Here is a 27,238-nt window from a genome sequence, read left to right as displayed (position 1 = left end):
GAGGCTATCTTAGTTCAGTTCTCTCAAATTCACTGGAGCAGTGCTTTTAGAATACGATATCTAGGTGCGATCCTTGACTACACTTAATGGGAATGTTAATGATCAGTTTCATTGGGATTACAATGCTAATGTAAGATGACAGCTCATTTGTTTTCTTAAAGTGGTCTGGCTCAGCCAATCAGGTTGCAGATAATCTTATTATACCAGTCAGCCCTCGGATTACTTTTGATGAGCTTTTGGAGCTATCATGTGTCATACTTTCCTGCAGGCTGGAGACCGCTTGTGTTTCAGCTGGATAAGGTCAGATCTTAATTTAACTACCAACTGTGTACTTAATTTTAGAAATGCCACATGACCTAGCCATTTGCAAGGCCTATACTTGCATGCTTGAAATTCAGGGCCCAATGAAACAATGGCAAGATTTTGAAAAGGTGAGAAGCTCCCTTTGTCTATAGATTGTCAATTAACCTTATAGTGGTATCTTAAAACTAGGAATAAATCCAAATATAGATTGCGATTAATTATCTTGCTTTGAATAATCCGAGCCTGCATGCTTATTGTCCTTTTCTTCAGTTTTTGGGAGGAAAGCTAATGGCACTTAGATTGTTTATGTGTTATGTGTTAATCAACTCCAATTTACAGTTTTTATCCACATAATATTAAACACCTGTCCCGTGTGCTTAATATTAATAAAACTATGGTTGCTAGGGATGTTTGTGAGCATGAAAAATCATTATGGAAAAACACTACTCTTGGAGAACAAAAATATTTAAATATCTTAAAAACTACTGACTTTGAAGTGCTTAGCTTTTAGTTGAATCATAACTTGAGAATGACCAAGGGAATTATGCTGCTTATTTCTTTATTTAAAAAGCTTGAAACAAAACAGCAGGTTTTCTATCAGTTTTCTGTGAGTAGGGCTATCGGTGTAGGTTGCCCTAAGGCACTTTGTACCACTTTGTAAACTGCTTTGCAAACTTTCTGATGGAAAGCAATATATAAATACTTCAAATAAATAAATAAAAATATGGACATGACATAGTGTTGATAGCCAATTATATTCTGGTGACGTGATTCAGTGGGAGCCAAAGAAGCCAGGGGATGGTCAGAAGAGATGATTCATCTGAATATTCTCCTTCCCCCATTCTCTGTATGAAAATTCATATCTGTGTATGGAAAAAAAACCACACAGTTTGAGTGTGACAGAGGAGACACAAAGCAGAGTCTGGGCTCTGCAAGCATCTTAGGGTGTTGGCTGTCTCCCTGAAGATCTGGTGTGTAAGCAAGTGAGCTTTGTCTGTCTGTTGGAATGTTTCAGCTGTGCTTTCAACCTGTATATTTGTAAATAAATGCAAATATTACAAAGCACCAATAAACTTCCATTGACTTCCTTCCAAAGGAAACTGCTAGTGCTATGCCACAGAACTTTATTATTTTCTTAGAATGCAGAACTTTAAAAATATGCTTTTATTTATGAATTGTTAACACAATCCATTATGATATCAATTCAGATCATTTGACCAGTATATTTCCAAAAAGATAAAATTGAATATAGCATTAACATAACACCGTCTTCCACCTTGCTGTGTTTCCTTGAACGTCTAGCACTTTGTCGCAGGTGAGCTTAACCTAATGTGTCTAATTCATGGGATTTTTGAATGTGAACTCTTTTCTCATTGCTCATCTTAACAGGTCATTCTACAATTGCCTGTGTGTGAAGGGAGGATATCTCAATTGTTTTCTGTCTCTCTTATATATGGAATAAAGCAATACCAGATTTCAGCAAAATCATCAGTCTGTGTGTCTATTCTGTGCTTACATCTGTCTTGCTAGCCTTTTGTAGCCAAAAGTGTCAAGTTATTAGCAGTTTTCCAGTTTGGGGCCACCACCTAGCAAACAGCCACCAATAAGAAAGCCATCAAGTCCTTTTACAATAAATTGTGATGTTTTTCCACATATGGAGTTAGAAGAGCTAGGTTAGAATCTCACATATGTAATCTTTGTTGTTGTTTAGTCGTTTAGTCGTGTCCGACTCTGCGTGACCCCATGGACCAGAGCACGCCAGGCACTCCTGTCTTCCACTGCCTCCCACAGTTTGGTCAAACTCATGCTGGTAGCTTCGAGAACACCGTCCAACCATCTCGTCCTCTGTCGTCCCCTTCTCCTTGTGCCCTCCATCTTTCCCAACATCAGGGTCTTTTCCAGGGAGTCTTCTCTTCTCATGAGGTGGCCAAAGTATTGGAGCCTCAGCTTCACGATCTGTCCTTCCAGTGAGCACTCAGGGCTGATTTCCTTCAGAATGGATAGGTTTGATCTTCTTGCAGTCCATGGGACTCTCACCTTAGAATAAAGAACCGAGAAAATTATCAATTCATATTTTGTGCAAATCTTGAACATGAATGCTGAACAGGGAAGCTTTGTGTCTTGCTAGAGAGCCGCAGCTGATCAGTTTGGTTGCATAAAATCATTCATTTGGATGGCCATATGAGTGTTAGTTAAATGTGGAGGTACATTCTAGTGATGAGTAGAAAGTGAAGCCTAAGAGTTCTTTGGCATAGGAGCTAGTCATTCTTTAACTTTGTTTTTCCCCTACTACTGTGTATAGTTATGACACTATATTTTCTTATATACCTCTGCTTAACCATTAACCCCACTGTACTTAAACAATTAGAGTGCTTTTCAGCACAAGTCACGCAAGATATGACCTCTCGTTTATTTTGTGGCTTGAGAACAGCTCATAAACCCATGCCAAGAAGATGGAAGGAAATGAGGGCACTGATGAAGATCATCTCACTGGCTATGCTGTTCAGTTTAGCATCCAGGAGTCCCTTGAAAGTGCAAGGAGCCAGCAAACTTCTTCCCCTGATCATGAAGCAAGGTATGTCAGCAATCTTTCAGCCCAGGTCTGAATGTCTGGCACCTGAATGTCAATATTTAACCCCAATATCTCTCCTAGTTGGTTTGAACCTCTGACTGTGTTGGGTACAATCTCTAGTTATTCTGGAAGAGTAAGCTGTAAGATCCTATGGAGGAGTTTATAATTTAAATTTGTGGCCTGTTTTCAATGGTTTGACATGGATACTAATAAACCTAAAAGAATATGCAGTCTATTGAAGAGTGATAGCATTCAGTCAGTTCTTACAAAGGCAATCCTTATTCGGCCCAACCAAAACCAACCGCATCTGGCAGGTCTTAGAACACGTTTGAAATATGGGAGGACTAGGAAACATGCTGAGCCCAAGTGCTGAGAAATTAGCAACTCCTTTGCATGCTTCTGTCCTTTTGTGTTGCTCAACATAGATGTACCTCTAACCAGAACCACAGGTACAATGATTTAGGCTGGGGAAGTAGCAGATATATGCAATGAGATTAGCAGCAAAGACTCCCAAAGCTTGAGATATTATTCCTACCTTGTCTCTCATATCATTTTTCCCACTAGGTTTCTACCAGTCAGCGATCAAAACAGGAAGCTTGTGGCTGCTATAAGAGAAGGTACAAGTACTAAACGACATCACTGTTAAGATGGTTATATTACCATCAGTTATTGTTGTGAATGGTGGTGCAGTTGGGTAATTGTAGACTCAGAACTTAGTAGTCTAATGGGAGGGAGCTCCTTCAATGGTTATATGTATTACTTCAAACTGTGGTAAAGCTATGCTGCATCTGGGCACTGTTATGTACTGAAGTTCTCACCCTGGGCCAGCAGGGGGATACTGTAGATAGTTTTCACTCAGGTCCACATACGCAAATAAGGGATTGAAAGTGACATTCAGTGATTGGATAGTTACAGAAGGTGGTTACAGTTGCGTTGTAGTGGAGCTCTATATAAGCAGGCTGGCTGAACTCTTCAGTTCAGTTCTGTTCTGGCCTGTGAATAAACAAGAGCTGTTTGAAGAATTGCTGTGTCGTCTGATATGTTCACCCACAACTTAACAGGCATCCTCCTACTCAACTGAGTGGGGCTGTAGACTTCTACCCCCAAAACAGCATCACTGTATTTTTTGCCAATTAACCCTGACCAAATTATTTAGCTTAAAGACGTTCTGGTTTTGAAAGATGACCGTTGCTCTTCATGGAATTAGCCTTTGGGTTTATTTCACACTGGATTATTATTTTTCTTTTGAGGTCGAGTATCTGAGCTTCAAGACTATGTGAAATACAAATATGCTCTGGATGAGGCTGATGAGAGAGTTTGGTTTCCGTTACATGAAGCTGCTGCTCAGCCAATTCAGCAGATACTTGAAGTAATCTTGGATGGTAAGTTGGCACAGGTTAGCAGAGATGGAAAATATTGTTGTGGAGGCGAAATAGATGTGTGTGTAATTAACAAAAAGAATTGACTGTGTGCCTAGATTCAAAACGGAGTTCTGCACACTCTCCAGTGGGACAGAGCTCCTAGCAGGGTTTAAAACACTCCGAGAGTTAATGGACTATGCAGAATTGGACAAAATGACAGGAAGGATTCAAAACCTGCGGGACCAGAGATTTACAGAAGATTGGAAGAAGTATATGAATTACTTGAAGAGCAACTATAATCAACAAATTATGCTAGTAGGACTACAATAAGTTTTGTAAGGAGATATATACAAAGTGTTACAAAATAGAAAAAGATAGAAATATTGGTTATGAGTTTGAAATGTAACAGGGAAGATAAGAAATGCATACTAAGAGATTAGATTGGAAAATTTTCATACAGGATTGATGGAAGTAAAAATTTTTTGAATAAGATGTAAAAGTATGTTTAATTACTGTTGGAAATGATATGTTAAAAAAACTAATAAAAATTTATATACAAAAAATAAAATAAAACACTCCGTGAGTTAACCAGCAGCATAGTGTGGAATATAAGTTGTTAAACCCTTTTGCGTATCCCATTTCGTCTGCCTTAAAATGTTTGCCTCTTCTTTCTATGCCTCTAGCAATGAACAGACCACACACTTTTAAATAAGTTTAAGATGCTTTCCTTACTAAATTCAAAAGTCTGGTTCATGCATTATTCCATGCAACATCAGGGAGAACACAGGTAGATGCTGTATTCATGATGTTCTGTTATGTTCTGTCATGTTGTTGTTATTGTTTGTAAGCCACTTTGGGATTCATTTGAATGAATGGAAATAAGTCAAATCAAATTTTCTATTACTCTATTTCGCAAAGTTGCCTATGGGACGCTCACAAGCAGGATGTGAGAGCAAAAGCTGCCTCCCCATGTTTTCCCCCAGCAACTGGCATTTGGAAGAATGTGGCCTTTAATTCTAGAGTTAGCATATATAGTCATCATGATTAGCAGCCATTGATAGCCAATGCGTATTCATTCACAGTTCTGGATTTATGCTCTCCAGCTCCCTTCCCTTCATCTAGCATTCTGCTACTCAGGCAAGATCTTATCCAGAAGCTGTACAGAAGAGCCTGCTTGGATTAAGATGAAAGCATGTATTAAATACATGCATATTCTCATAAGACACAAATTAATAAGCAAGCTACAGTGGTACCTCGGGTTACATACGCATCAGGTTACAGACTCTGCTAACCCAGAAATAGTACCTCGGGTTAAGAACTTTGCTTCAGGATGAGAACAGAAATCGTGCTGCGGCGGCGCGACAGCAGCAGGAGGCCCCATTAGCTAAAGTGGTGCTTCAGGTTAAGAACAGTTTCAGGTTAAGAACGGACCTCCGGAACGAATTAAGTACTTAACCCGAGGTACCACTGTATTGTTTAATTTTAAAAATATATGTGCATTTTTACAAATGTGGCATTGATACAGGTGTTTGCTTGTTTTTTTAAAAAAATTAAATCTAGCGTCTTACAAAGCAATGTGGGAATATAAAACATGCGATGGAGAGACACCGTTGACGTTGGCAGCCAAATCTCGCCATGCAGGAAATGTCAGGACACTGTTGGAAAAGGGGGTCTGGCCCAATACCACTAACCGGAAAGGAGAGACTCCTCTTCTGATTGGTAATTGCTTCATTAATGGCTTGCAGTGTTTGGGCTTGCTGCTAGTTCATGTAGAATCAAAGGCTGGTCACCCTGGAAACTGGACATGCAGCTGGAGAATGCCCTCCCCCCAACTTAATGACATAGCTGTCAAGTGTCCCTTATTTGAAGGGACAGTCCCTTATTCCAGCGCCATGTCCCGCTGCTGTCCCTTATTGATGGATGTCCCTTAAATTATGTCCCTTACATTTCAAAGGAAGCAGCTCCTCTCCCTCCCTCCCTGCTGGCCAGGGAGGAGGGAGGCTGCAACTGTGTTGCTTGGCTGTGTTGCTCACCCAATAAGAAGTCTAAGAACGACTGGGGGGGGTGGAGCTTGCATGCCTTGTGTGTGTGGCTAGTTAATGCAAGCTGAGGGGGTTTTTGAATGCTGGACGCCATTTTGTTGCACGTGCTGCTGCAAACTTTGCTAGGCCGGGGAGCCATCTTAAGTTGAGGCTGCATAGGCCTTGTGGTGCATGTGATTCAGATTCTAGTCAGTTGAACCTCTGGTTACAAAGTTGGTTGGACAGTGTTCTCGAAGCTACCAGCATGAGTTTGACCAGACGGCAGGAGGACAGGAAGTCTGGAGTGCCTGGAACAGGTGAGGCTGCAGGTCCCTTATTTTGGCTGCTGGTCCCTTATTTTCAAGGCTGCTGGTCCCTTATTTTCAAATCTATAAGTTGACAGCTATGTTAATGAACACATTTTATGCCACACAATATGAACACTAAAACCAATTACAATAAACACTACCAATAAAAACCTAAAAAACAAACAAACCATCTATACAGAAAAAAAGACAGGTCTTGCCCCTCTGGAAGAGGCCACAAGTACTTTAAACCCTTCAAATTAACATCAAAAAGCCCAGGTAAGAAGCAGCAGAAAGCTGCTGTTTCTAAGGATGTACATTCCTGCCCCGTATCCCATATCCTGTCTCAGAAGTGGTACAGAAAGGAAGAAGAAGCCCTACTCTGCCAATATTAATTTTGAATATATTTTATAAAGGGTTTGGGGGAAGGGTTAGAGGATCACGAGGGAACTTTTGCAAACATGGATGAATGGTGTGCATGCTTTTTGGAACTGTTGCGTGTGCATATGTATCGTTGGCCATAAAGTTTATTTTTTTTGTTGCTCTGCTGCAGCCATCATTGGAATACTGCTCGAAAGAGGTTGGTTGGGATCAGATTTTGCCCTCTGACCAAAAGTGATTTCCTGCCTCTGCTATACTCACCTACGTTAGAATAAGTCTCATTGAACTTAGTAGGGTTGCGAGGAGTGCAGAATAAGGACAATATCTAAATTGTTTCATCTCTTCTTTCTGTCTGTTTCAATTTGTAAGCAACAAAACAGGGCTCGTATGAAATGGCTTCCATTCTGATTGAATTCAATTGCACCGTCAATCAGCCGTGTGTAAAACGTTGGTCGGCAATGCACGAAGCTGCGAAACAGGGTCGCAATGACATCATTGCTCTGCTGCTGAAGAATGGCGGCAACGTGCACCTAAGAGATGGATTTGGAGTGACTCCTTTAGGTGTAGCTGCTGAATACGGCCACTGTGATGTGCTGGAGCATCTCATTCATAAAGGTGGGTTTGTACTTCAACAGGTAGCAGTTTATGCTGCAGCAAGGCTGTTTCTGAGCGCAACTCAAAGTGTAGGTGCTGACCTTTAAAACCCTAAATGGCCTTGGCCCTGTATACCTGAAGGAGCGTTTCCACCCCCATCGTTCAGCCCGGACATTGAGGTCCAGCGCCGAGGGCCTTCTGGCTGTTCCCTCACTGCGAGAATTGAAGCTACGGGGAACCAGGCAGAGGGCCTTCTCGGCAGTGGCACCTGCCCTGTGGAACGCCCTCCCATCAGATGTCAAGGAGATTAGTAACTTTATAACCTTTAGAAGACATCTGAAGGCAGCCCTTTATAGGAAAGCCTTTTAATGTGTAATGTTTTATTATGTTTATATATGTTGGAAGCTACCGAGAATGGCTGGGGCAACTGAGTCAGATGGGTGGGGTACTATTGTTATCATCATCATCATCATCATCATCATCATCATCTCCTACAAGGCCTTTAGGGGCTCCTTTCAGGCCACATCTGTCCAGGGAACAGAAACCTAGGATGGTATCTATGTCATGATTAACTTGCATTCATTGATTTCAATGGGTCTGACTTGGGCTGACCCTAGTATCACTATACCTCAAATGAACCCTAATGGAAGATGATTCCTGCTGGATCGGGCAAGCAGTCCATCTAGTTCAGCATCTTGTTCTCACAGTGGCCAACCACATGCCCATGGGAAGTCCACAAGCAGAACCTAGCCAGGATCTCTGAGGGCATAGCCTGAATCTATTCAAGTCCACTTCTGTGCTTACCCAGCCTAAACTCCATTTAGGATCATAGGTAGCTGCCTTAGATGAGTCAAACTGTCATTCTATTTAGCCAGAAAATAAGTAGTTTGGTGTAATGATATAGAGTGTTGGACAGACTGGGAAGACATGGGTTCAGTTCTTGGCTCAGCCTTGAACATCTTTGTCGTTGGGCATGTCACTGAATTTCCCTCACAGGGTTGTGTCTGAGTTTATAATGGTATAATCTATCTATAATGCATTGACTTTCTTCAAGTAAGAGCAGTATACAAAAAGAATTGGAAAAACCCAACTGTAGAAATCTCCTCTTTGTACCACGCTAACTGTTCATAAAATGTCGAGGAGAGAGAAAAGTAATAGTGTTTTGACAATTTGCGACACTGAGATTAAGATGTGGCATTGCACAGGTGTTTAAATATTGTGCTGTATAAGGAAGTACAAGGTCACATAGGCACAAAACCTCATTTCTTTGGTTTTGCTCTCTATACCCGAATCCTCATTATACTCGGGAGCAGTGGACTCTTTCAAGTATTTTGTATTGAAGAACTGTCCCCAACCAACTGTTCTTCAATTAATTTTGATTCGTAGCCTTTCTCATCTGAAAAGACTCCTTGGGGTATTTTAAAAGCAAGCAAGATATAAAATATCTATCGTCTTCCTCTGCTCTCAACCTTTAGCTCAGCCCCTAAAGTACACCTCAAATTAAAGCTGATTACATTGCTTCTGGTAACGTTTTAGGACTGGTCCCGCCAACCCCCAAGCCTATAAAAAGCTCATCATGCCTGTCATGAACCAGTATGCTGTAGTGGTTAGAATGATGGACTAGGACCTGGGAGACCAGGATTCAAATCTTCTCAGAGCCGTGAAGCTCACTGGGTGACCTTGACCATATGACTGTCTCAGCTTACTTCCTTCTCAACATTGTTGTAAGGATAATATGGGGCGGGTGAGAACCTTGCATGCTACTATGAACTCTCTGTAGGAAAGGTGGTATGTAAATAAAAATGTAATTTAAAAATGTAATTTTAATGCAGATCTTAGTCCAAAATGAAATAACCCAAACATCGTTGATGAACCATTTCCTATTCTCTAAAACCTAGTAGCATGACAGTTTCTCCCTTGATTAAATATGACATACTATTCTTTTTGCAACTGTCTGGTTTTAACCTGGGCTAGCTTGCATGTTTTCCTTTTTGATTCCCACTGTTGTTGAGTTTAAATTCAATTTCAGTCCTAATAATTGCTGTAATTGTAAATCATCTAGACACATGTAGTGAAATAGGAAACTAGAAGGCACAAATGAGCAATTGCCAAGTTTGATGTGACAATTCTATCACAGAGCACCTTGATAACGAACATTTATTTTTGTTTATGGTTGATTTTTGTGCCTGCAACAGAGAATCACAACCTGGCACACCACAGAGGCATTTAAGTTTTTAGCTTATATAAAATTGGAAGAGTTGTAGTCATTCCATTCCAAGTATACCGATAACAATTGCAAATAAATCAGTCTCTGAGATGTATGGGTCAGCATAGAAGTGGTGGTCAAATCCTGCAAAAAAAAAAATGTGCTCACCCTTAAAACGCAAGTGATTGTCACTTAAAGAAGAACATATCTCTTTAAGCTCTTCAAATGTTCTGTTCTACTCTGAGGCCGTTTTGGAATTCAGAAAATAATAAACAGGAGAAGAAATTGCTGCCCTTTTTAATGTGAGTATTTCCTTAATATTGTTTTGAATTAAATGGTGGGTTTGTCTTCCTCCGCTAGGTGGCGATGTTTATGCTACAGCTGATGATGGCTCATCCATATTGTTTGAAGCAGCTGGAGGTGGCAATCCAGACTGCATAACTTTGCTGTTGGAATATGGGGGAGACGGTAATTTGCCTAATAAGGCAGGGCAGCTGCCTATACACAGAGCAGCGTACGAGGGGCATTATTTGTGAGTATTCTTCCATTCGCTCTCCTGGCTCACATATATTTGTGTGGAAAAGAATAGAAATGTTTTCGTTTTGGATTTTAGTTGTACAGTACTTTGGTACGTATGTGTCACTACCAATATATGTGACACCATAGCAATATAATATAAGCCAAAGAAGGTGTCAGGGTCCTGCCCAAATGAGCTTAAAGTCTGCGGCTGGATCCCTATGCACATTTACCCAGGAAATAAGCCCAAGTGACAGGGGACTTCTATTTTAAGAAAACTATTCTAAGTAAAGGGACGCGGGTAGCGCTGTGGGTTAAACCGCAGAGCCTAGGACTTGCTGATCAGAAGGTCAGCGGTTCGAATCCCCACGACGGGGTGCGCTCCCGTTGTTCGGTCCCTGCTCCTGCCAACCTAGCAGTTCGAAAGCATGTCAAAAGTGCAAGAAGATAAATAGGTACCACTCTGGCGGGAAGGTAAACGGCGTTTCCATGTGCTGCTCTGGTTCGCCAGAAGCGGCTTAGCCATGCTGGCCACATGACCCGGAAGCTGTACGCCGGCTCCCTCAGCCAATAAAGCGAGATGAGCGCCGCAACCCCAGAGTCGTCTGTGACTGGACCTAATGGTCTGGGATCCCTTTACCTTATTCTAAGTAAACATACATAGAAACAAGACTTTCTTCAGCTGGAGCTCACCTCTCAGGTGGGCACCATTGCCATTCTAAGAGAAGAAGGGAGACAGTCATGGTGGGTTCCAGCACATCTTTTCTATATAAAAAAATAGCCCTGCATAGAACTCACTGAAAATCACTTGCTTTTCTTTAATAAGATGTGTTTCCTGGACTATCTCAGGTTGGTTACAGTGTACTCCTATTGTACTTTATTCCCACTGCTTTGCAAAATAGGCTTAGACTGAGAGACACTGTGCTAACTTTCTTAAGGCCGCAAGTTACAAGTAGATACAGTACATAACAAGACGTGAACTTGGTGTGCCTCAGCGCTTTTGAGAATTATTGTACTCTCCTTACAAATTTACACACACACCCCTTAAAAAAACCAAATCTGCTAGAGGAGCCTTGGTCACAAGCTGCCCAACCTTGCATACCCTCCAACATTTCTCCAATGAAAATAGGGGCATCCTAAGGAAAACCTGGATATTCTGGGATCAAATCAGAAATCGAGACGGCTTCTGTAAATCCAGGACTGTCCCTGGAAAATAGGGACACTTGGACGGTTTGACCTTGTACTAATAAAGCATGTAGAAATTCACAGTGCTGTTGGAAAGGTGTGGGCACACTACCTCCAGTCACAGATGACTAGCACTACCACATCAGTCATACATTGGTATTGTTATCTACACAGAGTTTCCAAATGCAGGAAAGGCCTCTTTTCAGACCAGAGCACTTTTTCAGTACAACAACAGTGAACCTCTGCCGCAGTGAAGATTATGTAGGCTAGACACCCATTTCATAGATCAGGGGGTCAGCAAACTTCTTCAGCAGGGGGCCGGTCCACTGTCCCTCAGACTTTGTGGTGGGCCGGACTATATTTGGGGGAGGGGGGGAATGAATGAATTCCTATGCCCCACAAATAACTCAGAGATGCATTTTAAATAAAAGCACACATTCTACTCATGTAAAAAGACCAGGCACGCCCCACAAATAACCCAGAGATGCATTTTAAATAAAAGGACACATTCTACTCATGTAAAATCATGCTGATTCCTGGACCATCCGCTGGCCGGATTTAGAAGGCGACTTAGCCGAATCTGGCCCCTGGGCCTTAGTTTGCCTACCCATGTCATAGATTAAGTGGAAACCAACAATTTGTGTGTGTGTGGTAAACCACTGGGTCCATCCAGTCTTGTTCTGTTTGCTCCAAGTAGCAGCAGAAGTCCAAACCACAGGTAAATGTGTTTTCCTACCTTGAGACCTTTTCAAGTGGAAATACTAGAACTGAACTTTACGACCTCAGTGAGCTACAGGTCCTCCCATAAAGAGTCAAGTGATAAGCTGTACATATAATTATAACTTTAACACAGTGGACTTTAGTTCTCAGAACATACTATAAAGCCCACAACTGAAAAAGTAGCAAAATAATAGTGTACACAACACCTTGTTCCAGCAGTGAAACAAGGGTTGCTTTCCTGATGGCAGAAAAAGTGTGGCAGCCTGTTGTGTTTTTCAGATTCCCCGTTAAGTTCATTTTCTCCCCTTAGGGCCCTGAAATTCCTCATTCCCGTGACATCCCAAACTGCAATCCGGAAAAGCGGGCAAAGTCCCATCCACTCGGCGGCAGATGGCCAAAATCCACAGTGCCTGGAACTCCTCATTGAAAATGGTTTTGATGTCAACGCCACCCTGGCAGAGCACATTTCTAAAAGTTACGACGACGAAAGGAAAACGGCGCTTTACTTTGCTGTTTCCAACAACGACATTCTGTCCACTGAAGTATTACTGCAAGCTGGCGCAGACCCAAATAAAGACCATCTCAACTGCCTCCTCGTGGCCGTGAGAGCTGGCAACCACGAAATCGTCAGGTTGCTTCTTTCTTACGGAGCAAACGTCAACTGCTACTTTAACCTTGTGAATGACACCCATTTCCCCAGCGCTATTCAGTACGCCTTGAATGACGAGGTGATGCTAAGGCTGCTGCTGAATCATGGATACCTTGTGGATCTGTGTTTTGACTGCATGCATGGGGACATCTTTGGAAATTCTTTCGTATGGTCAACTCCGGAGGAAGAGGTGTTACCAGGATGGACATCTTGTGTCATTAAAGATAATCCAGTAAGCACCTTCCAGGATTTTCCATTCTGCTCTGTACTACTCTTAATTGAAGGGACGCGGGTGGCGCTGGGGGTTAAACCACAGAGCCTAGGACTTGCCGATCAGAAGGTCGGCGGTTCGAATCCCTGCGACGGGGCGAGCTCCCGTTGCTCAGTCCCTGCTCCTGCCAACCTAGCAGTTTGAAAGCATGTCAAAGTGCAAGTAGATAAATAGGTACTGCTCCGGCGGGAAGGTAAACGGCATTTCCGTGCGCTGCTCTGGTTTGCCAGAAGCGGCTTAGTCATGCTGGCCACATGACCCGGAAGCTGTACGCCGGCTCCCTCGGCCAATAAAGCGAGATGAGCGCTGCAACCCCAGAGTCAGTCACGACTGGACTTAATGGTCGGGGTCCCTTTACTTTTACCTTACTCTTAAGTAACATTTTAAATCTAGGGTTTTATAGTTAAGATCGTAAGCATTTCTCTATTACTAGTGCCTGCTTCCAATGGAAAATGGAGCAAAGGGGATAGATTTTTATGAATAATCACCCCTTCCTCTATTTTTAGCCATGATAACAAAGTCCAAGTATAGAGTGAGGCTGATGCTGCTAGCTAAGGGCTATTGTAGGAAGAAAATGTTGGCACGTGTTTTGTGTTCTTTCCTCAGCTGATAAGGATGCTTAGGGATGCATACATAACACCGGCCCATTGGTCTAGCTTTCTAAAATCACTTAGGCCAGAGTATGTAAATCCAAGCCAGCTGATTTAGTGTCACTGACTTCATAGGAACCTGATCTTATCAGCCATTGGTAAAAGGAATACTCCATGAACAAATGATATATATTCAGTTGGCACATGGGGCTAGGAAGAACTTTTGCTGGAACATCACCAATATTATGTGGAATGCTATGTGGGCAACAAAGCTATCCCAGACACAAAATAGCTCAAATGAAAAATAATATTAAGGTGGTACCAGTGGAAGCTGGAAGAGACCACTGGTCGTTCCAGTACTTGGTATCCTAGTTGCCTCTTGGGTGCTAGGTGCAAAGAGGTCTGTCCTATGTTTGGCTGACCTTATATTAGTTCCTAGATTAAGGGAAAGATATATGAACAAGTGATAGATCTGTTTACCTCTGCCATCTTTTTTGTCATAAGAAATCAACATTACTACAACAGTGCTGTGCAGCTAAAGAAAATCTTGTTAATCAGTATGAAAGGCAATACTAGTTTCACAGCTTTGTGGATTGGGTTGCTCACAGGGCAAACACAAACAGATGTCAAATAATGTATCTGTTTTCATTTCAGAATGTAGCATCCCAATATCTCTCAAAGACACGCAGAATAGTAGAAGTTAAAGATGGCATTTTTATCTTTTAAGAATTCTCTGTGTATCTGAAGAAGTGTGCGTGCACACAGAAGCTCATACCCAGAACAAACTTAGTTGGCATCTAAGGTGCTACTGGATATTTTATTTTAATTTATTTATTTATTTATTTATTTATTTATTTATTTATTTATTTTGACTGCTTCAGACCAACACGGCTACCTACCTGAATCTAGAATTCTCTTCAGTCTCTTAAAGCAAAGTGCCATAGTTCTTGGATTATTGCATTGTATTTTATCATGATATATTTGTGAATTCTGCACAGTTTTATTGCAAGGACATATACCTTGGGAGATTTAAAAAATAACACTGGATATATTTCGTTTCAGTTCTGTGACTTTATCACCGTTCCTTGGATGAAACATTTAGTAGGACCCATCGTTCGTATTTTGATAGATTACATGGATTATGTTCCCCTTTGCACAAAACTTAAGTTTGTTCTGGAGACCCAGAAAGAATGGGCAGAGATCCAGCAGATATTAGGTAAAATCTAGTCCTGGCTTGGAAATATGCACGTTGTTGAATTCTGTACATAATAGCTGGACCACATTTTTCGTAGATCCAAAAGTGTGTATCTTGGGCACTTGAATATGTTCTGTCATTAGTCCCATTTATTTCCAAGGGATTATATATCCCATGATTTTAAGCATTTTTACTTAGAATAAAGAGGATTTACTTCCATATAAATGTGTTAAGAATCAGGAGACTAGCAGGGTCCGGCGTGGTTTCAGATCGGATGGGAGACTGCGTGTTCATATATATCTGCATTGCAGAGGGTTGAACTAGGTGACCCACCCCCTTTTCCGGCTCTATGCTTCACCTGACCTACATAATCATTAGTTTTTATAGTATCATGCATGAATGGGCAAGGTATTAAGCAGAGTCGCTAAGCCATATGCCATAAGCCATTATGTCACAGCAGCACATAAAGTATTCTAAGAAATGGGTATTCGTGGCAAAAACAGCAGTATTTATTAATTTTATTTATTTAGAGAATTTGCACCCCACTCTTCAGCCAAAAAAGGGCTCCCAGAGTGGCTTACATTTCAATCAGTTAAAACAAGACAGTCCCTGCCTGCATTGCTCATTGTCTTAAAGAAAAACAACACACAAGGGGAAATGGACAGGGAGGGCAGAGGAAGAATATAGTGTACATATTGTTAAATAGATATACCGTATTTTTTGCACCATAACACTCACTTTTTTCCTCCTAAAAAGTAAGGGGAAATGTCTGTGCATGTTATAGAGGGAATGCCTACGGGTGGCATGCCTCCGGATTTTCCTCCTCTAAAAACTACGTGCGTGTTATGGTCGGGTGCGTGTTATAGAGCGAAAAATACGGTATTTTTAAGGTTGTGCTGGCATCGTATTTGCTATGTGCTATGCTAGTTGTTTGTATTGTGAACTGATCACCCTCCCCATGCCTCTTAGTTAGTCACTAAGTTAATGGGACATATTTTCCATTGCATTTCCCTCTTTTGTTTCATTTTTGTCTTCCAGAGAATCCTCGCCCGCTAAAGCATTTGTGCCGCCTGAAAATACGTAAATGTATGGGACTGGAGGGGACACAGAAGCCGCGGTCCATGAACAGGCTTCCTGTTCCACCAGTTCTTAAAGCCTATATCCTCTACAAAGAGTATGATCTTTATGGAAGGGACCTACATTTGCCGTGATTTGCAGAATCCAGACATTAACTCATTTACTTGGAAGTTAAATTTGGAGTAACCATAAGGGTGCCAGAATGGTGAACTATGGCTTTGGATCCAGAAGAGACCTTCTGCTTTCTTGCATGTTGTGTGAGGCAAGTGAAACTAAATTCAAATATGTTCTTCAAAAATATGAGAGCTGCTGTCACGTGTTAATCCCTTATAGCACTGTGTGAACTCTTGCACAAACTCCACAAACTTAGTTTCACTCGTGGTTCCTTGGCACCAACATTCCTTCCCTCCTCCCCGCCCCCCCGCAGTATTTCTACGAAGCCATATAAATTTGTGCTCTTCCCGTGATACAAATAACTGCCTCTCTCAATACATATTGCAGTTAAATTCTGTATATTTTCACATATCCATCCTACAACGCAGTTATATTTTCTTTCCTTTTTAAAAAATAGAAATAAAAATTGAACCTGATCTGTGGACTCCACTGAAGCTCTAAGCATTAATACACCTAACACTTGGTACGCAAACCAGAAATGAAACAGAAAAGAAAACACCAACATTCAGGCATGATCTGTACCCATGATTCTTGGGTTTAGCAGGATACTGGAAGTCTCCCTTCTTACGATCTTCACGTGGAATCCCTTTGGACCTAGCTTTGCCACTTCTGTGAACACCTCACTATAAAATGTTCAGTTCTTAAACAAGGCAATTACAGCATCCAAAGGAAAAAGGGAGCAACACGACATTTAATGTAGAAAACTAAATTGCGATCCAACTATTTGACTAATAACAATTCTGTGAACGCACAATGATTTGCTATTGACAGGTGAGATGCAAATAATTTGCTGTTAAATGTCATTTGAGTCCTTTATCGACAAAGATCCAAGGCAGCTTATAAGAAAAAAGGGTATACAAAATGCAAGAAAAACAGCAAGTTCTCCATATAATACGAAAGCTGATCACCCCATAAAAATTGACAGAACTGGCCCTGGTACAAAAACCAACAACTGGGAATTAATAAAGTAGCCCATTTCAATCTAGATGTTGGATATATCTGGAGTATCTGTGTTGGGGCATACAAAGCATGCCTGATGTGTTTTATTTTAGTCCCCTCCAATTTGTATGTGCTTAAATTATCCCTGTTGACAGCGCCAGTAGCAACCTAGCTGAATGATACGCCTATGAGGCATGTGGCCATAATCTCTTGCTGACTTGTGCCTATTTTGGAGGAAGAGAGACACGGTATGGCTATGGTACAAGACCAAAGTACTAGGCCCCAAGGTTGTTGGAGGCAAACACTGAATTATTTGTGTGTTGCGGGGTGGGGGTAAACTTAAGGGAAACTGAGAGTGTCAAACGAGAAGTTAGAAGAGATGAAGGACAGGCACACATTACCACATAGTTCCCTGGCTGGAATAAGTGAAAGCATACCCTCCAACATTTCTCCAATGAAAATAGGGACATCCTATTCAATAACAACAACAACAACAACAACAATAATAATTAATAAATTATTATTATTATTATTATTATTATTATTATTATTATTATTATTATTATTATATTTCTGCACTGTACATCTGACTAGATTGTCCCAGCCACTCTGGGCGGCTTTCAACATACGTAAAAACATAATAAAGTTATACAGGGCTGCCTTCGGATGTTTTCTAAAGGTTATATGGTTACTTATATCCTTGGCTCAGGGTGTCGCATAACTCCATACCCTCCCAACATTTCTCCAATGAAAATAAGGACGTCCTCAGGAAAACAGGGGTGGGTGGCACTGTGGTCTAAACCACAGAGCCTAGGTCTTGCTGATCAGAAGGTCGGCAGGTCGAATCCCTGTGACGGGGTGAGCTCCCGTTGTTCGGGCCCTGCTCCTGCCAACTTAGCAGTTCGAAAGCCATCAAAATGCAAGTAGATGAATAGGTACCGCTCTGGCGGGAAGGTAAGCGGCGTTTCCGTGCGCTGCTCTGGTTTGCCAGAAGCGGCTTAGTCATGCTGGTCACATGACCCAGAAGCTGTCTGTGGACAAACGTCGGCTCCCTTGGCCAGTAAAGCGAGATGAGCGCCGCAACCCCAGAGTCATCCGCGACTGGACCTAACGATCAGGGGTACCTTTACCTTTAAGGAAAACAGGGACATTCCAGGATCAAATCAGAAACCGGGGCAGCTTCTGTAAATCCTGGACTGTCCCTGGAAAGTAAGGTAAAGGTAAAGGGACCCCTGACCATTAGGTCCAGTCGTGGCCAACTCTGGGGTTGCGGCGCTCATCTCGCTTTATAGGGACACTTAAAAGGTCTGATTGTCTTTACTTTATGCAAAGCCTCCTTTCTGACTAAGGATCTGCCATGCTGCTTTTGGCCATCTCCTTCAGTTGCCAAAATTGCAAAGGAAGGGAGTCCCCGCAGACTCTCAGGATCAGCCTCTCTTAGTGCACAACTGTATTTCTGGGGTTGTGAGTGAAAGATTGCACCACTAAGTGCCTTGGCATGAAAAGTCATATAATTACAACATCCTACTTCCACACCCAAAAGTTACATTACAGAAACGAGTAATTAGTGTTTGCCAGGAAAGTAGGTCAGTAGGAGGGGGCTGTGTGAATGTGAACAATACACATTCAAGTCAAGTGAGAATTATTTGGGTATTTCTTCTTTAAATAACACCCTAGCATGTTCTTAGGGTGGGAATTTTGGTAGCACGCAGAAGTATTCAGCAATAATACAGGGTGCCACCCACTAGGCTTCTTCTGCTGTGTCCAGGGCAGCTGTTTACCAGCTCCATCTGGTACGTAGGCTGAGACCCTATCTGCCTGCGGACTGTCTCGCCAGAGTGGTGCATGCTCTGGTTATCTCCCGCTTGGATTACTGCAATGCGCTCTACGTGGGGCTACCTTTGAAGGTGACTCGGAAACTACAACTAATCCAGAATGCGGCAGCTAGACTGGTGACTGGGGGCGGCCGCCGAGACCACATAACACCGGTCTTGAAAGACCTACATTGGCTCCCAGTACGTTTCCAAGCACAATTCAAAGTGTTGGTGCTGACCTTTAAAGCCCTAAACGGCCTCGGTCCAGTATACCTGAAGGAGCGTCTCCACCCCCATCATTCTGCCCGGACGCTGAGGTCCAGCGCTGAGGGCCTTCTGGCGGTTCCCTCATTGCGAGAAGCAAAGCTACAGGGAACCAGGCAGAGGGCCTTCTCCGTAGTGGCGCCCGCCCTGTGGAATGCCCTTCCAGCAGATGTCAAAGCGATAAACAACTACCTGACATTCAGAAGACATCTTAAGGCAGCCCTGTTCAGGGAAGTTTTTAACGTGTGATATTTTACTGTATTTTTGGTTTCTATGGAAGCCGCCCAGAGTGGCTGGGGAGGCCCAGCCAGATGGGCGGGGTATAAATAATAAATTATTATTATTATTATTATTATTATTATTATTATTATTATTATTATTATCAGGCAAGAGCCTTTAAAATGAATTGTGATTTCACAGTAACAGAGTCATGATACAGAGATGGAGGACGTAGCCTATCAGATATTGTTGGGCTCCTGCCCCCATCACTGCGGTCCATTGGCCACGCTGGTTGGGGCTTATGGGTATGGGAATTCAACAACATAAGACCCATCTCTCCTTTAATAGATTACTCCCATCATGTCCATTTTAGAGCATTATACGTAAAACCATGTAGAATATCAGAAAGTGTTTAGGGCAAAAATAAATAGATGGATAAAATCTCAGTGGCCATAGTTTAAAAATGTTAAATCAATCTGCAGACAGTACTATACACTTCTTTGCATAAATTTTTGCATAAAGTGTGCCTATTTAAATACTGTCTTTTAAAAATTAGCATTTAAATTTGTTCCAATTACAAGGAGGATTAAAAATTAAGCATGGGGACAAAATAGTGCCTGGCCAAAAAAGCAGTAATCAAGGTATGCTGGTAAAGATAGGTTCACTGGCATAAAATATCACTGCACTCAACAAAGCCACACCTTTTTTTTAAAAAAAGAATACAGTATTAAGGTGATCTACAGCTGTAGAAATAATTGCTATTGTTCTGTTATTTTCAAAACGTTGGATTTTATGCAATCCAAGATAAGTTGAAAGGAACAAAAAATAAAGGAGGGCAATGATTTGAAAACAACATCATGTAGATGCCCTATAAAAAGTGTGTGAGCAAAGCGAACTGAGTTTAGGGAGAAAGACAATATAGTGAGAGTGTTTGATCAAGGCATTTTGATACCTGAGGCAGAGAATCCAAATTGTGACCCTCTTCCGCGAGGGTAAATATATACAGTGGGTACCTTGGTTCTCAAACTTAATCTGCTCCGAGAGTCCGTTCGACTCCCGAAACTGTTCAGAAACCAAGGTGCAGCTTCCAATTGGCTGCAGAAGCTTCCTGCAGCCACGGAAGTTGCGTCACACGTTCAGCTTCTGAAAAACGTTCGCAAACCCAGAACACTAACTTCCGGGTTTGCGGCATTCGGGAGCCGATTTGTTCGGGAGCCAAGCCGTTCGAGTACCAAGGAGCCACTGTACATGAAAATACAGTGGTACCTCGGGTTACAGACGCTTCCGGTTACAGACTCTGCTAACCCAGAAATAGTACCTTGGGTTAAGAACTTTGCTTCAGGATGAGAACAGAAATCACACGATGGTGGTGCGGCGGCAGCGGGAGGCCCCATTAGATAAAGTGGCACCTCAGCTTAAGAAGTTTCAGGTTAAGAACGGACCTCCAATACGAATTACGTTCTTAACCCAAGGCACCACTGTATACATAACATTGAATAAACCAATTTGCTGCCCTGTCATGGTATTTTGACACCTGCTGCTTGAATTAGCCCATGTCAAATGGTGGGCTTGCCCTAGCTTGAACTTTGCATCCAGTGCTAGACACTTTGAAGAGGCAAAGTCTGCACGGGAAATATTTCACTCATGTCTTACTGTAGAATCACAGAATTGGCTCCGACCTGGTGGAACACTCTGTCACAAGAGACTAGGGCCCTGCGGGACTTGACATCTTTCCGCAGGGCCTGCAAGACAGAGCTGTTCCGCCAGGCCTTTGGCCAGGGCACAGCCTGACTCCCTCTCTCGGCAATCTTCGTGGAGCTCTGGCCCAATGGTGGCCAGTGGCTTGAATTTAATTAATTTTATAATGAATGATTTTAGAGTGTTGTTTGTGTTGTACTTTTGTATTGTTTTATTGTTGTTAGCCGCCCTGAGCCCGACTTCGGCTGGGGAGGGCGGGATATAAATAAAATTTATTATTATTATTTATTATTGTAGAGTTGGGAGAGTCATCTAGTCCAACACACAGGAATCTCAACTATAGCATCCATGACAGATGGCCATCCAATCTCTGCCTTAAAAACCTCCAAGGAAGGAAAACCCACAACCTACTGAGGGAGACTGTTCCACTGTCAAACAGTTTCTGCCTTGCTCTATCACTCACTGATAGAATGAAAAAGAACATGATTTCCACCTTGACTTCATGTTTACAATACCATCAGGGCAGATAACCTGAACAACAGGGCCATTTGGCAAAAACACTCAGCTGAAAAATTATTCCTTCGCATGCCTTCAGCAATATGTTTTGCCTGGCGTTGCTGCACTGATACCACTGTTAAATGTAGGGGATGACTCATCGTTCTCAAGGACAATACAGTATGCCCAGTTTTCAAATGGTCTCATCTGTCTGTCCGTCAGCCACGCTTAGATGTCTGAAAGTCTCGACCTCTCTCACCCTTTTCAGCCTCCCCCCCATTAAAGAAACAGCTTTGTAAGACAGGTTTACATGCAGCGACGTTAGGGAGGCTTCGTTTCCCAAAAACGGATCGCCGTAGTACCTGTGTGATAACACACAAGGTGTTTACGTAGCTGCACAAGTCAAGCTGACACAAGTTGAATGTGAGAGGCACGAGGAACCTTTCACACCTTCCGCCGTGGCACTATTTGTCACTACAGTGGCATATCTGGGGGTTCAGGTGGCAGCACACAACTGTTAGGGCTTCAGGGATTGCGTGTTGAGACCCCGCAGCCACCCCCTCTTTGGAAATAACTCACACAAGGACACAGATATTAGGTTTATGTTACTGGGCAAATTTTGGCCACAACTTTATTGAATTACAGAATGTGAGCGGTATTGGCTTAGGCATTGATTGGACCTGACTATATCTGACTCCTGCCCATTGTACAGGTAGTCCAGTAAGGGTAAGCCACTGGTAGGGGGAGCCCTGTCGATGCAAACCAACTCAAGCTCCCCCTGGTGTTCCCATCGGGGTCGTGTCAAGGCCTTAGCCCCCCAGCCAGGCTTTGGATTAGATCAACACCCCCCAGATTCCTTTAACGGAATACCCTTAAGCATGAAGGGGCAGGTGATGGCCACACTTCCCCTCCCCCACACAAAGTCAAACAATGCCTAACAGCAACCCTAACAAAGTTGTGACGATTGCTAAGGGGGTAGGCAAAAACCAAGTGGCCAGTGCCAATTTGCCAAGTGGAAAAATTCCTACCAGGCCCCTCAGACAACCAAGGCGACCAACCGAAGTCCATAGCAAGGCCATTGCCTAACCTGCAAAATAGGGAGGGAGGGCGGGTGATTGAGGAAGTGAGCCAAGAGGAAGTCCTCTGGCTCACTCCTCCATTTAAACGGCCCCAGCCACGCCCCCCCCAGCCAGCGGGTTGGCTGGCCAGGCTCTGACGTGGCTGGGATCCCCCGGGCAACGGGGGACAAACTGGGAAGTGGAGCGGATTTGTGGGATGTGAGATACGGTTTTGGGGATTTGCAGGAAAAAATGATGGATGAGCAAGGTGTGCTGGGAGAGGCAGAAAGCTGTGTCCCTTTGCATACTTTCCAACATTCCTCAGATGAAAATCGGGACATTTCTCAGTCCCCCGTAACTGACCTTCCTTGACCCTCCCCGTTTTTGCCCCTCTCCTTCGCAGAGCATTTCCTATCAGAAGAAGTGCAAGTATCACTACCCTTCACCAATGAGACAGCACAGTTAAGTCCAGTCGAAGGTGACTCTGGGGTTGTGGTGCTCATCTTGCTTTCAGGCCAAGGGAGCCGGCGTTTATCCACAGATAGCTTTCCGGGTCATGTGGCCAGCATGACTAAACTGCTTCTGGAGCAACGGAACACCGTGACAGAAACCAGAACGCACGGAAATGCCATTTACCTTCCCGCCATATTTGTCTACTTGCACTGGCGTGCTTTCGAACTGCTAGGTTGACAGGAGCTGGGACAGAACAATGGGAGCTCACCCCATTGCGGGGATTCGAACTGCCAACCTTCCGGTCGGCAAGCCAAGAGGCTCGGTGGTTTAGATCACAGCATCACCCGTGTCCCTACCAATGAAACACAGCACAGACACCCTCCACCGTCCTGAGAAAAAAACCCTAATCCCAATTTAATTTATTTCTTGGTAGATTTACAAAAAGAGCACACAATGAATTTTAGAAAGGAGCAAAATTAGATGCAGATGCACGAATCATGCTTTTTTAATTAAAAAAAAATCAAGACTCCTTGCGCTCCACTCTGCTGCCCCTTCCTTCCCTCCTAGGGCAGCCCTCAGCCTGCCTGTCCCTCAGACCTGGCAATTCACACAGGGCTGGGCCTCAGTGGCAGCAGCCTCTCCCCCTCTCACAGTCCAGTCTACAGGCGTTCAAAGTCCCGGCTGAGGATGTCGGGACCAGGGGCAAGGTGGCAGGGTGGGAGCAGGAACGAGAGTCCAGAAGCCAGGGGTCCGAGGGTCGAGAAGCAAGGAGTCATGAAGTTGAGGGTTGAGAAGCAAGGAGCCAAGAAGCCAAGGTCCGAGGATCAGGAAGCAAGAAGCCAAACGCAGCAAGGCAGAAAACGAGTTGCTGTGGCAAAGAGCCGAAGGGAAATGCTGACGGAAATGCTGACCTTATATCCCTTCCCGGCTCTTGCCACCACGTGCAGTGGTGTGCGGCCGTGCCTTGCCTCTCCAGAACAAACTTAGGAAGCCCCCAGTCCTGCAAAGCCCTACTGGTCACAGAGCCCAGCTCCTGCACACCCAGCTGACACCTCGCCCACTCTCCAGCAGCTGCTATGAGATGCCCAAGGGAAGAGACCGGCAGCAGCAGCCATGGAGAGGCAACAGGGTGCTCCCTCGCAGCCCTCACTGCTGCTTCCGCTGCCCAGGATGAGCACTGACTCATCCTCCACCCCAAGCTCAGCACTAGCGACAATAGCGGGGGAAATAGGGACATTCCGAGATCAAATCAGATACTGGGGTGGGTTTTTAATTCTGGGACCGTCCTTGGAAAATCGGGACACTTGGTGAGTATGCCTTTGTACCTTAGACTGGAAAGCTAGGCTGTTGTGAATGGAGAGCAGGTTTTTCGAAACGTACTCATCGCTTGGCATCCTTTATCAGCAGCTGCAGAGGCTGCTTCCGGCTGAGTTGAATTATCTGCAGTCCCCTGACCACGGTGGCACGGAGAATAAGAACCAGAGCCTATTTACTCCTTAGGGTCCAGGGTCTGAGTTCAATGGTAAAAGAAAAGAACACAGACAAGGGTGTGTAGCTGTCAGGGCTTCAGGAATTCTACTCCTTCCCATTGGCAGTAAGAAGCAGAGAAACAAGATAAGTCCTTTTTAATGAGTTTATTCATTCATAACAGAGAGAGACAAAAGAACACTGTCTACCCTAATCATGGCGTTGCTCCAAACTGGGCTCCTCCTCCATCCTTCCTAGCAGCAGCACCTGCCCTTACGGTGACTACTCATGGTCAAATGTCTGATTCCGTTGTTCCTGCGCTCTTAACAAACGCCGAGTTCTGGGAGAAGGGGGATCAGAAAGACTCTCCAGTGGCAACACATCAACTGGCTGGACCGCCATAGTTCCCCTCCTCTTCTAACACTTCCCAACTCTTCTGTTCGCCTATCTATGAGCTTTGACTTCCCTCAAACCCCTGCTGTAAAGCAACACTGCGTTCCTCTTCTCCTGCAGCGTCAGGAGATGGGGTGGTGATCTTCACCATTCATCCTCTTCTTTCTCATGCTCTTGAGTACAATCGTTGACAGTAGCGCTCTGATCAACTAAATCCAGGCGGAAAACACAAGCAGCTGCTCCAGAAATCTATCCCGCTGCATTGATATAATCGGTGAAATTAAATGGCAAGTGTGAGATCACCTACAAGAGTGGAATTTTGTGTTTGCGCGAAGCTAGGGCTGTGTTCTGGGACTTCTACAGAGTTCCTGGGGTAAGGAAATGCACAATGCCCTGCTCCTTTCCGCATCCAGAGGCAGACAGTGACTCCTTATGTTTATATTAGCTCTGCCCAATCCAGAAGCTTCAAGGCAGAATGCAATATATTTTAATATATTAAGAATATATGTGTGCTACCCTGGCAACTCACCTCTAGGACTGTAGTATCTCTTGAGATGCTCAACAGAATTCATTTGAAAAGGTACTGCGTACAAAGTAATTTTCTTGATTTATAGTGCATAGCTTTTCTCAGGTACCATACCAAAGAGAAATGTTTTTACTTGAGGAACTGTATTGAGAATCCATGCTAACTAGCTTTTCCAGCCTAAAACCTGCCATTTCAAAAACACCATATGTGAAAGACATAGTGTCAATGAGTGTCATTTCCTAAACCTTTGGCTTAGCCAACATGGTTGTCTTCAGATGTTGAATCTCAACTCCCAGCAACCCCTGCTGGCAGGACTGATAGGAACTGTAGTCCAGCAACTTCTGGTTGGTCTCTCTCTCTCTCTCTCTCTCTCTCTCTCTCTCTCTCACACACACACACACACGGTGAATTATTTTGATAATAGAACATGGTGTCAATACTTAACAGTTGCTAACACAAAGTAGCTGAAAGTTGCAAAACGGTAGATGACATGACAAATCTATTTACAGTGGTACCTCGGGTTACATACGCTTCAGGTTACATATGCTTCAGGTTACAGACTCCGCTAACCCAGAAATAGTACCTCGGGTTAAGAACTTTGCTTCAGGATGAGAACAGAAATTGTGCTCTGGCGGCGCGGTGGCAGCAGGAGGCCCCATTAGCTAAAGTGGTGCTTCAGGGTAAGAATAGTTTCAGGTTAAGAACGGACCTCCGGAACGAATTAAGTACTTAACCCGAGGTACCACTGTACTTTCACATGCATCTATTCACAGTCCAGTTCCATTTCTGCATTAGGGAGTAACCAAACCCCAGCTTCCAATCGGCAGGGCTTTACAAAGCAGTGGTGCTATTGCCAATTTTTGCTGCCCTGCTATACATGGAGATGACACAGCAATTTGGTCCGGATTGGCCTTGATGCTGCTGTAGGGCTGGTTATGGATCAAATGGATCCCGGGTTGACTCAGCCCATGCCCACCATGAAACATGGTCTTTTGCTCTGGCAGCACTTCCACCTGACCACGTGTTTAATAGGTGGAATAGGAAGTTCTGCACCTGCGGATTGAAGCCACAATTCATTAATGTGGGCCTGCAGGAGAATGGCTTAGCTGGTGGAGACACATTCACCCAACACACAGACACCTACCTCTACCAATCTGTGATTTATTTATTTGTTGGTCCTCTCAAAATACATATTTAAATACTCATTTAAATGTGTTCTTTCTCTCAAAATATGTATTTAATGATGCTTTGGTATGCATAAATGGCTGAAAACCACCTCAGAACATCAAGACAATGTGGATAGGTAGATATTAGTTCAAGAGGAACGGATCGGATTATTTTGAATAGGAATTCGCAAAGACCAAGTTCCTCAAACATCCCCACAAAATGGCCTATGTAATTATGGCACTTTTTGCTCTCTGGGATATTGGGGGGGGGGGCAAAATCAAAATCTGAGACTAATAGGGTTTTGGTTTCGCCCTCATACCTTGAGAAATCCTTGGGATAATAAAGCTACTATTATAGCTAGGTTCAAGGTTTTGTTTTGTTTTTAATTGCAAGGGTTTCATTTTTGTCCTCCTTATCTAATTATTTAAAACATGAAGAACATAAGCTGAGCAGCACAGTCCACAATCTTGGGAATGTGTATCCTGGCTTTGTTACATTCCTGGAGATAACAAATCTCCAGCCTGACAAAGTTACAGCTCTTTCTCCTGCCAACCTCCCTCCTAAAAACCATGAAAATAAGGGGTGCTTTTCTGAACAGCTGTGAAAATATTTTGTGCCCCTTTGG

General features: G+C 43.4%; 1 protein-coding gene across 5 annotated transcripts; it reads left to right on the top strand.

Annotated features, from left to right (window-relative positions):
- Positions 1-44: 44 nt before the first annotated feature.
- Positions 45-16,541, top strand: ASB15 (ankyrin repeat and SOCS box containing 15). Of its 5 annotated transcripts, none has more exons than XM_053406392.1 (10): positions 45-431; positions 2,735-2,878; positions 3,440-3,492; positions 4,126-4,257; positions 5,797-5,955; positions 7,313-7,558; positions 10,104-10,275; positions 12,475-12,892; positions 14,737-14,890; positions 15,908-16,539. In XM_053406392.1, the coding sequence occupies exons 2-10, from the start codon at positions 2,757-2,759 to the stop codon at positions 16,078-16,080; spliced, it is 1,629 nt and encodes a 542-aa protein (XP_053262367.1). In that variant the 5' UTR covers positions 45-431; positions 2,735-2,756; the 3' UTR covers positions 16,081-16,539. The 5 variants fall into 5 exon arrangements, with proteins under 5 accessions (XP_053262367.1, XP_053262364.1, XP_053262368.1 ...); XM_053406389.1 differs by having other exon boundaries at positions 12,475-13,045; positions 15,908-16,538; XM_053406390.1 differs by lacking the exon at positions 45-431 and adding an exon at positions 464-1,274 and having other exon boundaries at positions 12,475-13,045.
- Positions 16,542-27,238: the final 10,697 nt, after the last annotated feature.

This window comes from Podarcis raffonei, chromosome 10 (genome assembly GCF_027172205.1).
Source record: "Podarcis raffonei isolate rPodRaf1 chromosome 10, rPodRaf1.pri, whole genome shotgun sequence".
Taxonomy (NCBI): domain Eukaryota; kingdom Metazoa; phylum Chordata; class Lepidosauria; order Squamata; family Lacertidae; genus Podarcis; species Podarcis raffonei.
The sequence above is the reverse complement of the archived record's forward strand: the minus strand, read 5'-3'. Positions and strand labels throughout refer to the sequence as shown.

Excerpts from the sequence above, each read along its gene's own strand:
- ASB15 (XM_053406390.1), top strand. The coding sequence starts at position 2,757 with ATGGAAGGAAATGAGGGCACTGATGAAGATCATCTCACTGGCTATGCT. Across the intron at positions 2,879-3,439 it reads TCCCCTGATCATGAAGCAAG|GTTTCTACCAGTCAGCGATC; the intron begins GTATGTCAGCAA and ends TTTTCCCACTAG. Across the intron at positions 3,493-4,125 it reads TGTGGCTGCTATAAGAGAAG|GTCGAGTATCTGAGCTTCAA; the intron begins GTACAAGTACTA and ends TTTTCTTTTGAG.